General features: G+C 45.0%; 1 protein-coding gene across 1 annotated transcript; it reads right to left on the bottom strand.

Moving 5' to 3' along the window:
* Positions 1 to 4712: 4712 nt before the first annotated feature.
* On the bottom strand, positions 4713 to 13569 carry ATPAF1 (ATP synthase mitochondrial F1 complex assembly factor 1). Its single transcript, XM_010006539.1, has 8 exons — positions 13465 to 13569; positions 12881 to 12931; positions 12091 to 12153; positions 10730 to 10780; positions 8921 to 8968; positions 6824 to 6919; positions 6171 to 6278; positions 4713 to 5211 (listed from the first exon to the last, which is right to left on the bottom strand). The coding sequence occupies exons 1-8, from the start codon at positions 13543 to 13545 to the stop codon at positions 5017 to 5019; spliced, it is 693 nt and encodes a 230-aa protein (XP_010004841.1). The 5' UTR covers positions 13546 to 13569; the 3' UTR covers positions 4713 to 5016.
* Between the last annotated feature and the right edge of the window lie 552 nt (positions 13570 to 14121).

The following is a 14121-nucleotide window of genomic DNA, read 5'->3' as shown; positions in this document are numbered from 1 at the left end:
CGGCCACGCACACACAGTGCCCCGCACACCCACTTCCCCGCACCGCTCCGTTTCGGCCCATGGCCCCGCACCACTCGCTGGCTCCGGGCTTTCACGGGACAGCCAAGCACTGAGGGAAAGCAGAGGAAGTCTTGAACCCCTCCCAACACATTTTTTTCACAGCCCCCTCTCTCTTCTTCCTCCCCCCCTCTGCACGCACACAAACCCAGCCACAGGTTTCAGTGCCAGCCCGGGCGGGACACCACCCAAAACCGAAATGAGAGAGAGAAGGGAAAGAAAAACCCAGAAAAAAACTTTCTCTGCACAAAGCGGACTCACCGTGTCGGTGGGTCCGGGAGGTGGGGCAAGTTCTGCAGCACGTTGTGGTATTTAAATACCGCTCGGGGAGAGCAAGCCCGGGCCAGCACGGCCGGCGGGAGCAGCCAGCGTGGGCCGGCAGGGCTCTGCTCCCGGGTCAGGCTCCCGGTGGGACAGGGGGGATGTAAACGTGGGGGTGAACCCCACACGCAATGCTTGGGGGTGTTGTGGTGAGGTGGGGGGCAGCAGCGCCGTGCCCTGGTGCTCCCCACGGTGTGTCCGGCCCAGGTGAGATGGAAGCGTTGCTTGGAGATGCCTGCGGATTGTTTGGCACGGTTCTGGTGAGGGAAGGTTTGCTAGGCTTTGCTTTAATGTGTGCTGAACTCAGGTTCAGCCAAGCAGCTGTAGGTGGTGGGGTGAGGTGGGAGAACAGAGCAGCGGGACTGTGAGAAAGGAAACCACAAGGGCAGCAGCCTGAGCCGATGGGAAGATCTGGCCGCTGGGTGGGTCTGCATGAAGCAGGAGGGTTTAGGATGAGGGTTTGCTTCCCTGAACCCTGCCTGGCTTCTCCTGCTGCTGTGGCCATGGATTTACCTTCTGACCTCATGCAGACTGTGCACCCAGTGGGAGACACATCTCTGCAAGACCTAGACTCCTTCCCCCATAACGGGGCTTCTCAGCTACTGGTGATGCCAGGGTTTGCCCTTCAGGCACAATGTTCAGTCTTTAAAGATAAAGTTACCAGCCCAGCAATGGCAAACGTCCTCAATTATCCAGCAGCCTCTTGGAGCAGATGGCTGAGGAGTTCAGCATGGTCCCTACAAGGCACCTGCTCTCCCTTCCTTGCTCTCCCTGTGCTGGCATTTTGTGCAGGTGCAACAGAAACTGTTGCCTGCATCATCTTATTAGGAGTAGCATCTTATTAGGAGCAAAGAAGACACCTGAGGGCCTGTAGCATCGAGCAGCAGCCACTAGTAGATTGCTTTTGGATGGAGCCAGAGGGAGTCAGGGCTCTGGCAGAGCTGAATGTCTGTTGATGGTGTCTTTGCACACCCCAGCAGTGCTTTGCTTTCCTACCTGTTCCTGTTTGGGATGTGGCTGAAGGGCCATGCAGGATTTATCCATGCTTGGTGCCCATCACTATGTGAGATGGCTGAGATGCCCCACACCTACAGCAGGATTCTGCAGAGAAGGCAAAACCTGGAGGTGAAGGACCCTGCACCCTCAGTTCTTGGGGCAGGAGAGAAGCACAAGGTGATTAATTTGTCTCTCCAGCTGCTTCCCACCATGATCATCAGTTAATTCAGTCCAACAGCCATACCCTGAAAGTGTGGCTGGCTCTGGATGCACATCCTCCCCAGGACTTGTGGGTTGGTTTACAGAGGCAGAGCCTTTTCCACATCAGTCTGGCCTTGCTCCTGAGTGAATCTCTTGTGATCACTGCAGATGGTCTCCAGGTCAAAGTAACAAGCCTAACACCAGATCTGGCCCAAGGAGAACAGCAGGCTCCTTCTGTCTGCAGACAAAGGGAACAATTAAACAAATTTGACATAGGGGTGTCCTTGCACCTGCTGCATGAAAGACCATCAAGGACTATTCACAAATGCTGAAGGAGCTTGACAATGTCACTGCAAGTTTCAGGCAGCAGCAGCTCCATGAAGCCTTTCTGAGGCACTTGGGGTAGTATCCTTAATGCTGGGTGCTCCCTGCACATCACAACTAGCCTGAGTCCCAGTGAGGACTGAGCAATGCTGCTGTAACCCATCCTGGGAACCCAGTGTCCATGCTTATTCCCAAGGGAAGCAGGAAATCATAACGACCTTGGACCTCATGAGCTGGAGACAGAGGTCTGCAGAGCAGATGTAACTCCTGACAGCTAATGCCAAGCCAGGAGGAAACTTTCAACTGAAATCCAAGGGAAAAAAAGGGCACAAATCCAAAACTGAGGGGGCTTGGCCATACAGCAAAGGTCTCAGAGGGAACTCACAGCCAGGATTTACATCCAGATGACATGGAGCCAAAATACTTAAGAGGCAAGATGGGGTCCTCCCACCCTCAGTGGTCTGGAGCCAAAGGAGAGGGGCCAGAAAAACAGCATGAGGGCTGAAGTTGCTTCAGCTGCAGCCTTGCAAGTCCACAGGGGTGAGCAGCATCTCCTGGTCAGGCAGTTACCCCCTCATCTGAGGTTTTGGAAACCTCACAGAGCAGAGAGCCTGGAGCCATCTACGGTACCAGCTGGGGGTGGGGGAGAAGGCAGAAGTCACTTGGGAAAGAGGAAAAGGTCTGAGGGGCAGGTTTGGGGCAGGAGGGATGCATTATTGTGAAGAGGGCATTTGTCTGCTCCGGAGGAAGGAAGAAGGAGATTGGCTCTGCTCCTGCAGGCAGGTGCATGGCTGAATTTATCCAAGAGGAAGGAAGCAGGGAAGGAAGTCAGCCTGGAGTGCTGGGCGGCTCCATCAGACCTCACGGGCAGTCATGGAAAGAGGCCCAACAGCAACGTGGCTTTGCAGGGCTCAGCAGGACACAGCTGCACCGAGAGAGTGGGATTGCAGTGAGCCCCCCAACAGCTGCAGTGCCAGGCTGGGCTGTTCCCAGCCACACAATGCCCTGCAGGGCATGCACCCTGGTAGCACTGCACCCCACCATCCAGGGAGATGCTTGTTCCCAGGCAGGGTTTGAAGGCTCTACGTGCCTGTCCAGCCCTCAAGACACAGCAAAAGTGAGCAGTGGGTTTGCTCTGGTTATTCTCAGAGAGGCAAAGGGCACACCCAGCAATGTTTGCCTTGGATATGCAGTGTCAGAACAGCCAGCTACCCCTCCTTGCTCCACTGAGTCCTGGGCAGGCTCAGAGATAAGGAGGAACTTCCTCAGCCATGGATTAGAGAGGACTGGAGTCTTGCCATTGTCTAAAGCACATTGGGAAAAAAAAACAGGCGCAGATGAAAAAGGACTGGAGTCAGCTTTTTAAGTGAGGGTAAGAACATCATCCTTCAATCTGCACTTCCTTGGCTGCTGCAACAGCTGCCTTTCACAAGCCCGGGTGTCTCTCCCTGCTGACTTGGAGGTACATCTCCCTGTCCCTAACAAGAGCCTCTGGCTGCAAAACTTGCTCCACCGCTCCTGGCAGGAACTGCTGCCACATCCCTGGCCCTGGCTCTCCTCCAGCCAGAGGCAGAGCACAGGCAGCACAGAGGGAAGGAGGTGGCTCCTGCAGCACCTGGTTCAGCTGGGAAGACCCTGGCCCACAAATGGCTGGAAATCACAGGAAAGCGTTCTGGAAAACTATTGCAGGATGTTTGCCCTCCCCAAGGTAGCTCATCCAAGATCCACACCACCAGCCTAGGGGAACTGTTCTCTGAGTGTAGCCTACTGCAATATTATCTATACAGGAGCAACCTGGGCATCCAGGTTTTTAGCACAAAACTCACCACGAGCTCAAAAAGCTGAGCCGACAGGCACATGCAAGCTGTGTGTGCTGGTAGCTCAGAATGAGGAGACAAACCTTCCCTCTAGTGGCTGCACAGCCCCTGAGTCTTGCATTTACCTTCTCTCCCCACACCAAGACTAACAGCATTGTTTTCACCATCTCTTGGGCTCGATGTGAAATTTAAGAGCATGAAATGTACAAACACACCGTGGCTCTGCAGGCAGCCAGCAGTGTGATCCGTGCACAAATGCAGCCCAGGAACCAGCAAAGCCATGGCCATGAAAGGCCACTTGCCCACTTCTGCTGCAAGGATGGTTTGTGGAGCCAGTTCCTCAGCTCAGGTACTCCCCTTCCAGCAAGCATTTAGTGGGACCAACCATCAAGCCTAGAGCTTCTCTTGGACCCTGTTATTCTGGGTTTGTGTCCCAGTTTCAGCCTCATCTCCACCATAGTAGCAGCCAGCACAGATCAGACTCTTCTGCTCAAGTCCTAACTTTTTGTCCCCCCAAATGCTAATTCTGGAGTTACCTGACTAGCTGTCAGTCTCAGAAAAACTAATTCTAAAAAGCTTGTGATAATTCCTCAACACTATTAAAAAATACACAAACATAAAAACATGTTTAGAATATCCTGCTCATCAAGGAAAACAAATTTAAGACAAAACCACAGCAACAGGTTCAAATTAATATATCAACTAAGGAACACAGAAGTCCCAGAACAAATCTAGTTACTCTGTTTTTTTATCCTGAGAAAAACAGAGGCCACAGTATACATCTGTGTAAGGATCCTCACACACAAAGTAACAAAGAGGAATCTGTTTTAGAGTCCTATTCTCTTTGGTGGATGGACAAGCCTGTAAAAATTCCACAGAGATTAAAAAGCACTGGACCATGCAATTATAATGGTGGAGGGCATTTAAAATGCATTTACTGAGAAGAAACATTAATTGTTATCTGTCCCCTGATGTCAACAGAGGCCATTACATAGCTCCCCTTCTGTCACTTTCTTTCAGATTTCAAAACCAGAGCATGCAGCAGTAAGCTACAGGATGGGAAAAGGGCTCGCTCTGACGAAGTTGCACTGAAGTATAGGGCTCCATTTTGGCATTTAATTATTGTTGTTCAAATGGTCCAAGTCTTCATCTTGCATCAGTGCCAGACAGGCTTGACTATCAGTCTCCCAGGAAGTCTCCAGATCCTTTCTGCAGCCAAACCAAATTTGTAAAACAGAACAGAAAGGACATGTAGGAAACCCCTGCCTGCTGCTGGCTCGCTTCACCCACACCTGAGGCTCTATGGCTTGTCAGAAACCTGACCAGGTCTCAGTTCTTTTCCAAGTCCACTTTGCTCAAGCTCTGCTATAACTGACATATACTTAAATTCACTAGATCTGTGGTTGAAGGTCTCCACCAACTCGTAGGTCTGGGAACGCTCCGTCGCATAGAAAAGCTGCACCTGATTTGCCAAGCACTGTGCTTCGTGGACCACCTGTGAGTTGAAACAAAGAATGTGTTCCCATCAGGTTTTGTCTCTGAGTTTTGTCTCCATTGAGAAAGACTCTTCAGCAGCTGAAAGGCTGCAGCAGTGCTACTCATCGAATGACTTAATTCTCAGTCACCTCAGTTTAGCAAATCTCTCAACACACCACCTCCCTCTTGTTCCTGACCTACTTACACACTTGAGCACTGTGCCTCTCAACTACTCTCCCTCTGAGCACAAACCTCAGAGGCCTACGATGTCTTTCAGGATCCCTGCCCACTGAAAGCACCCCAAAGTCTCACCTTTCCCTTCTGACAGCTGACCTGTTTGCAAAAACTGATTGTGTACCCTGTTATAACAGGGCAAATGCATTAGCAGTGGCTGCTCTGTACACTGTTTCAGAGCTGGTCTCAGCAGGTCTGTTAGTGGTGGGATGCTCTATTGATCTTGTTCCATGTGCATAATCCCTTGTGCTATTAGTCCTACCACTGTCCTACTGCAGATACTCAAACAACAGCACAGCCACATGGAGGAAAAAGAGCCAAGGCACACACAGAAACCTAACACAGAGCTCTGCAGATCTCCTGATCTGACAAGTAGCATTAACCTTCAAAACTGTTCTAACTTGTTGGCAAGTAGCAAAAGCTTTCATTTAAATTTGCTTTCATTTAAACTCACTTCCATTAATGAGAAAAACCAGAAGCATTTATTTTTTTTTCTACAATAAACTATAATGCTCAAAGTAACAAAGAAAAAAAAGAATGCACGAGCTGCAATCATGAGACTAAACAAAGACTGACAATTTCCTTCTAGCTTTCCCCAGTATTAAGCAGATTAAAGAAATCTAGTAAGACCATTCTTTGGGAAAAGGCTTTTTTAAAGACTTCACTTTAATTTTGGTTTAATTCAAAGCTGTGGGAGGAGTTGCAGCATAAAATGAAAGAAGCCAACAAGCAAATTTCTCTTACCAAGAACTTGGAGTCCATTTCTGCTGTCATGAGTACTATCCCTTTTTCCTTCTGCAGCTCAGGATAATGGTACAAAACCAACTGGCTAGGAGCAGTTTCACCTTGGGTCTAAAGGAGACATAGAAACTTTTAGACCATTAAAGAACTTCAGGTCTACTGCAGATTTGGAGGCTGGATTAACAAACCTTTTGAGTATTAAGTGCTACGAGGCAGTCATTTTTCAGGGTCAATTCTAATTAAAAATTCCTGATTCTGGATATTCACAGAAAAGAAGGGATTTGCTGAATTAGATTGGGTTTCTTTCTTGACTAAGGACTATTGTGTATTTTTAAGACCACACAATTTCCAGAAACACATTTTATTTCATAGCACCTACTGGTACTTTAAGTAGCTTGCACAAACAGTTCCAAAAAGTTTGTCTTTTACTTCAATTTTGAAACTCTTTGACTTCTACCTCATTCTTCTTTAGATTAGAGAGACACTTACTCCCCATAAATTTACTAATCTACCCATAATTAATGGCAGTTTCCCACAATAATTATTTTCAAGTAAAGCTAGACAACCCGTTTGTTAAACTATTATATATTGTAATATGCTGATACATTTCTGGATCCTAAACCAGCATTTTTTGATGTCTTATTTCAACCACTCACCTGAATGTTTATTAGGGAAGTGAAGTGCAATTCTGTTCCTGACCACTGCCCCACAAAGAACTCGTAGCCTTCTTTTCTTGGCAAAGCATAAAGAAACTGCAGAGAAGTGATTAAAAAGTAATTCTCCCTTTCATAAAACAAAATTATACCTGTGACAAACTGGCCCCCAGTATAAACTCTTTAACAAGAAAACCAGGATAGAAAATTGTGTTTCTTTGACCCTCCTTCCCCCAAGAGTGACAAGGCAGCAGGAACCAGACTTCAAAACTGCTAATAAGCCATCACTAACCTTATCAGTATTCATAAGCAAATATGTTGGCACGTTTTTATGATTATTATGTGACACAGACAAAGGAAAGGACAGGATGGTGGAGAACATTCAGACTCCAACTTTTTCATTCACTTCGAGAAAATAAAAGGCAGAAATGGTCCAATAAAAGGTAAGAAGCATTCAGAGTTTTTACAAGCAGTTTCTCTCTAGAGGTTTATGGTCCATTTGGATCCCTAGGCTAGGGACTTGCTCATCTTCTGACACCAAGGCAAAGGACAGGCTTGGAGAAAAAAACTAGCAGGATACCTGACTAAATGCCAATGCACTGTACAGGAATGCATTTACAGCTATAAATAATTTTCCAAGCTCCAACTAGCTCAGGAAGCCAAATACATTTGGTCTTGCATGTGGCAAGTGAAATATACAGGACCAATCCATCAATTCCTAAAGTCTCCCATTCAATCTACAAAAGCACTGCTCAAGTCCAGCTACTTCATTTTCATAAAGAAGTAAAACATTTCTTTCCTGTCTCAGAACACTGAAATGTGCAAAAAGTCCATACTTTGGTGCACAGATTACTGTAGAAACATAACTTTCAACAGAAAATTATACTAATCCAGCAGCACGTGGTACAAAACTGCAGAAAGATATCCTTGATCTTGTTAGTTGTTCTGTTTACCTTCCTCAAAGCAACAATCTGCTCATTCATGCAGGAACCTTCTAATTAAAGCTTACAAGATACCCACCAATCCATGTGAGAAACAGTGAACCCAGAGAGTGGGAACCCACTCATCTCTCAAATAATCATACTGTGCATTCTCAGTCTTTTATGCTGTGCTGTGCTCGTGCACACCTAAGACACAACCCACAGGTTACTCTGTATCTTTAATAAAGGGTTTGCCTACACCTAATTCCCCCCTTCCTTCCCATCACAGTGGTGAATTACAGTGCTCTGCAGCAGAACTAACACTACTCAGCTGTGCAGCACATGCCACGCAGTCTTTTTTGACAGCTCATGCTCCCCTGGAGACAGAGATGGGTTATTTGTACACCACGGTGCCTGCTCAGTGTGGCTTCCATGCAAACAGCTCTTACTAGCCTTCCGGAAATTACCTATGAGACATCACCAGCGTGGTGAAGCAAGCATGGCTGTGAACATTTATGATCAGGAAAAGCAGGCTAACAGATTACAAGATTCAGGTTGTTTTGTGGACAGAATCCCAACATACTGATGTCTTGCCTTCTCCCCTTTCAGATAGCCCTGCCTATCTTCACTACCAGTAAACAAACATGAAAGGAAAGAGGAGCAAGTCACACCAACTGTAAGACAAGACAATTCACCTCCTCCACATCCATGCAATGTGATGCCACGGTGACATGTAGCTATAGCTAACAACAGTTCCTCCAGGGTAAAGCAAGAATGCTTTAAGTAGTAGGGAAATACATGCAGGACCATCAGTGAAGCTGGACTACAAGTCCTGGCTCATGACAACACTGCACAGAAGAGATTTAACCACATGACATCAATTCATGGAAACCAGAGGCATGTAGCTAAATCTCCTCCCTGAGAGAATCTGTGCTCTCCTTTCTGAACATCTTTCATATCTAGATACCTAACACCTAGACCAAACTGTTTAATACATATGAACAGCCATTGCTTTTACCTGAACACTAAGACAAATATTTGAACACTTGAATATTACTAATCAAGATGATACAATGAGTATGAACACAGGAAAGTCAAAAGTTTCTAAGTCAGGCTTTATAGGGAGGAGAAATGCATGACAGTCATACATCCAGGCACTGTTAGTCTCTGCCATACGTACCGATGGACACTTCTCGGCTCTCTTCCGTATTAAATCAAACTTCTCTGCCTTTGGAGAAGGAGAAAGAAATTCAATTTTCACAATACAAACATGGATGCACAGCTATTCAGAATCACCTCATTTACCTTTATAGGGTACAGCTTCCTTTTACAGAAGGGCTCACTGTGGGAATGGCCAACAAGCACATGGAAAACTGTATTCAGTTCTTAGCTGCCTAAATGTCATGGGTGCCTTGCTTCAACAATGCTGCCTCTAGGATGCAGCAGCCAACTCCTTTGATCCAAACCATAATTCCTTAGATTGGGGGGCTCACACTTTAGATTTACATTATGTCCTCTAATACCTCCACTGCACCACGTTGGTGTCAACAGCTGAGCAAGATGACATACCCCTGGCCCAAAATTGTAGAATTTACCTCAAAGTCATCTGTTCTCCAGTGTTAAAATACAGCCTAGACAGTTACTCAAATAACATACTTATTGCTTAGGTTTATATTAAAATCACAAATACATTTGGTCATCCCTGATGAAACCTGGCCATCTCACTCATGTGTCCCCTGAGTTCCCCCAGATCTCTTGCCTGCTCTTCTCCTCCCAGCACCATCTATTAATACCTACTCTAAGGAGTTCACAAAAGAAAATACACACCATTTGTCAACACCAAGTTTCTCCATGAGTGCTTTGGTGCACTGGAGAATGCAAGGCCTTTCTTCCAGCCAACAAAAAGCTTCTGGCAATAGACAAAGGGTTTTTTCCCCCCTCGATGACACCATGAACTTCTTCCTAATGTGCCTAGGATCTGGCTTTCATTAAAGGATTAAAAGCTTCCAAAGTTTCTCTAAAACAGTGCACCAAAGAACAGTGCCAGCCCCACTAATGAACAGTCTTAAATGGAGTCCCTGGCCTTGGCCCTCTGCTACAGTACATGTCCAATTCCAACTATTTTCACAACATCCACATGAAGCTGCCTGACTTCAAATCCCACGTTGCCATTTTCAGAGCTTACAGCACTTCATATGTTTAGGACACAGCCTCCCACCCACCTCAGCTGCAGCTCCAAGGGCCAAGTACAATTGCAAATCAGACCCCAGATCTAAATGAGGTTTCAAGAACTCAACACACAGTTCATGCCCAGCTGTGAAAAGACAGATTTGAGAGCTCACGATCACATAAGACACTTTCAAGCAAAGAATAAAAAGAAATCCCCAAAGTGCAAAAAACTCATGCAGATTAACAACAATTAACATCTGGTAAAATTATGAGGAATAAAAAATATGACCTTATCACAGGAAGCACCATGCAGTCTCAATGAAAGACACTGCTGCCAATAATTTGAAATGTATGAAAGCAAGTCATAAGTGATCAGCCACGTGCAAGTTATAAGCCAAGTGCTCTAATACTGCCATTTAAACTTGAGTTGGCTGTCTGTGCTGTAGGGAAGAGGGGAAAGAAACAAGCAAGCCTGAGAAAAAATGAAGTGAAAATTCAAATGCTCCCTTAATAGATAGTGGGGCCCTGCAAACAGAATTGGATAGTCATAATAAAAAAATGCCTGGAAATTCAAGCCAGGCATGCAGAAAAAGTTACTAGTTTTACTGAGACTGATGTAAGTGAGAAAAAAGGAATATATGTTTTTGGAAACAAAAGCCTTTACTTGGGGTAATAAAAATCACTCAATCTGCAAAGCAAGTGTGTTCTTGAAACCTCATTTTCCTTCAATGATTGCTTTTAAAAGCAAGAGAATTACAGCTGGAAACGAAAGCTTTGCACAATGGCCTTTCAAGTGCATAACTACAGGGCAACAACTTACAGGAATGACAGCATAAACTGTATCTTTTGCAGAAAAATACTGATTCCAAATCTGTAGGAAACAAAAGCAGCAGTTAAAATCAAGCATCCAGCAGTAATATTAAATGCTTTAAAAATAATTCCATTTGTCAACTAACGCTTGTAAGCCCTTTCAGAAGTAAGTTTTCAGTCAAGCCTGGCTGACTGTAGCACTAGGTAACAAAGATCAGCAGTGGGCTCAGAGGTGACTCAACATTTACTGGCTACCAGAAGTGCTTCTTCCATTTTTGCAGACAATCACACTTATGATTTCTAGAGGGTTGATTTGATTTTTGTGTTGTTTTATTTACATAAAGACCATTCAAAAATGTTTCAACAGAAAACTCTGCATAACACTCCTGTGTTCACAGGATTTTTCTTCACCACAGCAGGATGGCAGTACCTACATAAAAGCCCAAAGTCCTTAATAAATGGACAAGTACAGGAAAAAGCCCAGAGTTCAGGACTTTTTTCTGTTGCTCTTTCCCGGTCCTACATAACTAATGAGAATTGTCAGTAAAATGTTTAAACAATGAAACAGAAGTAGAAGAACTTGAAGGTAACTCATGAGTTATCAAGTCCCTGCTACCATCTCCTGCACAGCATCTAACCACTTCTGTAACGTTCTTGAGCTGTCAGGAAAGCAGTTGGGTTTCTGCTCTCCAAGTTGTGCCAGAAGGCTCCTTCATATGTTCTGCTACCCTGACACAATCACACCAACATTTCTTGCCGTACAGTCTAAGGAAAAAAAACACCACCAAAGCTACATCAGAAATGTGCAACAGATGTGGTAAGCTGCAACCAGATGAAGGGGGATACAGTGCAAAGCCAAGCACATACTAGGGAGAAGGACTTGACTCACACCACTCTTCCAACAAACAGACCCAACCACCTCTTCCTTACCCTAACCAACTTCAGTGGCTCTGAATGAAAGGCAAATACTGCAATCCAAGGTATGAGGTGGCAAAAGCTCTGGTTTTATTCCTGCAAAACTGATGTAGCACAATCCATATAAACTACTGCTAGGATTTCCCTTCACCTGGCTTCAAACCTGACAGGAGATGGCTAATGCCAATTCAGCTGCTACACCTTAAATGGCAACTGTATGAATTATAGAGCAATCAAGTCCAAATCTATTATTCGTCAAGGTACATCCTAGATGGACTTACCTATAAGGAGAAAACTTTTATCTTCTACTATTGATAAACATGTGAATGTGATTTTTACAAGTACACATCCACAGCCATGTTTTATGCTTCAGTCTAAGGAAAATGTCCAGCCTTACATGTTGGTTACTACTAAGCACAGATGTAGAGCAAACTTTATTCCCTTTAAATCCATCACCTGTTTTATCTCCTCCGCTGATTTTTCTTTCACCATCTCAACATTAAGAATTGAATCAAGTGTCTGCAAGAGAAAGAATAAGGAATTTGCCATGATGCCAGTTCTCTGATTGAAGTGAAAATCCAGAATGGATGGATGCAATTACAGAGAACAAAATGAAGCTAGAGGAACTTAATTCAATTTGGAGTGTTAGTCCTGTTAACTGTCAAAGAAAACAGTAAATCACATGCAGTAACACACTGAGAAGAGGATCCACACACTGAGGCAGAACAGGAGAGATTCTGTCAGGACACAGAACACACTTTTCTCCAGTTATGCAAATCACTCTCTGCTGAAGCTGCAAGAGGAGCTTCAGCCTTTCACCTTCAGCCATCTCAGACATGTGCTCTGTTGGCAGATTTACACAGTTTACCAAAATAAAAGAAAGTGAAAGAGAGTAAAACTGTTCCCTTGTCCCTCTGCTGGCTGATCTTCAGAGATTTATTTACATGCTGCAAAGGCAGCTTAACCCTTTCCATTTATTACTGTGAGCACTCAGTGGAGATCCCCTGACTAGTACAAACTCCCAGTGTGTCAGAGAGAAAGGACAGCATAATAAAAACTAACAGTGTAGGAGTTTTAAGATTGAACATGACCCCGATAGTAAATTAAAATTTCTTACTCAAGTGCAGCATAAGGAACAGTAGCTTTACATCAAGAAGGTCTTGGCTGAAGCACTGACATTAGCAATACAAGTTAATTTCTGTCCTTGACAGCAGGTCCTCTCCCACCTTAGGTTCATTTTTCCTACCTTATCCTTTGTGAATCCTCCCTTTGATGTCTTTGTGCCCAAGCCTTTTGCCTAGAAGAAAAATATTCTTCTTTAGCTTTTTTAGCTGATGCTTTAATACCATTTATTTGTCTTCCTTGCATAACGTGCCTACTCCTGAGTAGGAGCTCAAGTGCATTTTTAATGACATAAATTATTAACCAGGAGAAGTAAATAACAAGATTAAGTTACTTAATGTGAATGATGAATTTCAAGACCAGAAAGGATTAGTCAAAAGGTAAACTATGATGCATTTCTGATCCAATATTATTGAACAGTTTTCTTGCATTCACTAAAAAATGTTAAATGCAAGATCACATCACTCCATCTGGCCACACTAATCTGGAACTAATTAAACACTTAAACAAGGCCTCAAGCACAGAATTTGCAGTCTAAAAAATAGCTAAATACTACAATGGAACAGAACAGTATTTTTAGCCACCAGAGTGTGAAGCTCCAGGGCTCCTTACCAACAGTATCACTGTATGGTTGCAGCATTATGCTGATCCCATGTAAATGACATTACAACATTGAGATACGTGAACTACAAAGAAAATTGGCCTTGCCTTCTCCTCCATGCATCTGATAAATTCTCCTTGATTGGAATATCCCACAGGCTGTTTTTTCACTTCATTTCTTTTTTCCATACGGGATTCAAACACATCTGGGCTGGATCTGAACGGGGAAAGGGACAATTGACAGTACCAGGCAATTAACATCATCTGGCCTTTTGAAATGCTCACTTGGGTATTGAGTCACATTCTCAACTTAACATTTTCATTTCTTCTTAGTAAAACTACCTCTGGTAGAGCTGACCGTGTGGGGAGATGACCCCACGACTGAGTTGGTGCAAACCACATGTCAATGCCAAGGCAGCATTTGGCCTGAATGAATCAATTCTTCATTCATGGCCAGGGAGGCTGTGGCTGCCCCGCTCCTGGGGGGGTCCAGGCCAGGCTGGATGGGCCTGGCATCTAGTGGAAAGTGTCCCTGCCCATGGAGGGGGGTGGAACTTCATCATCTTCAGGGTCCCTTCCAACCCAAACCGCTCTATGATCCTGTGAATCTTGTCGTAAGGACGCAAAGCTAAAAACAACCCCCCCTCTTCCCAAAAACCAGCCAGCCCTTCCTTCCTTCCCCCCCTCAGGGCCCGCACCTCCACGAATCCGGATCCAACAACCCCCTAGGAATCGTGTCAAACTGTGACAAAATTCCATTCCACC

The sequence above is a fragment of the Chaetura pelagica genome, unplaced genomic scaffold, assembly GCF_000747805.2.
Source record: "Chaetura pelagica isolate M959 unplaced genomic scaffold, ChaPel_1.0 scaffold69, whole genome shotgun sequence".
In the NCBI taxonomy this organism is placed as follows: Eukaryota; Metazoa; Chordata; class Aves; order Apodiformes; family Apodidae; genus Chaetura; species Chaetura pelagica.
The sequence above is the reverse complement of the archived record's forward strand: the minus strand, read 5'-3'. Positions and strand labels throughout refer to the sequence as shown.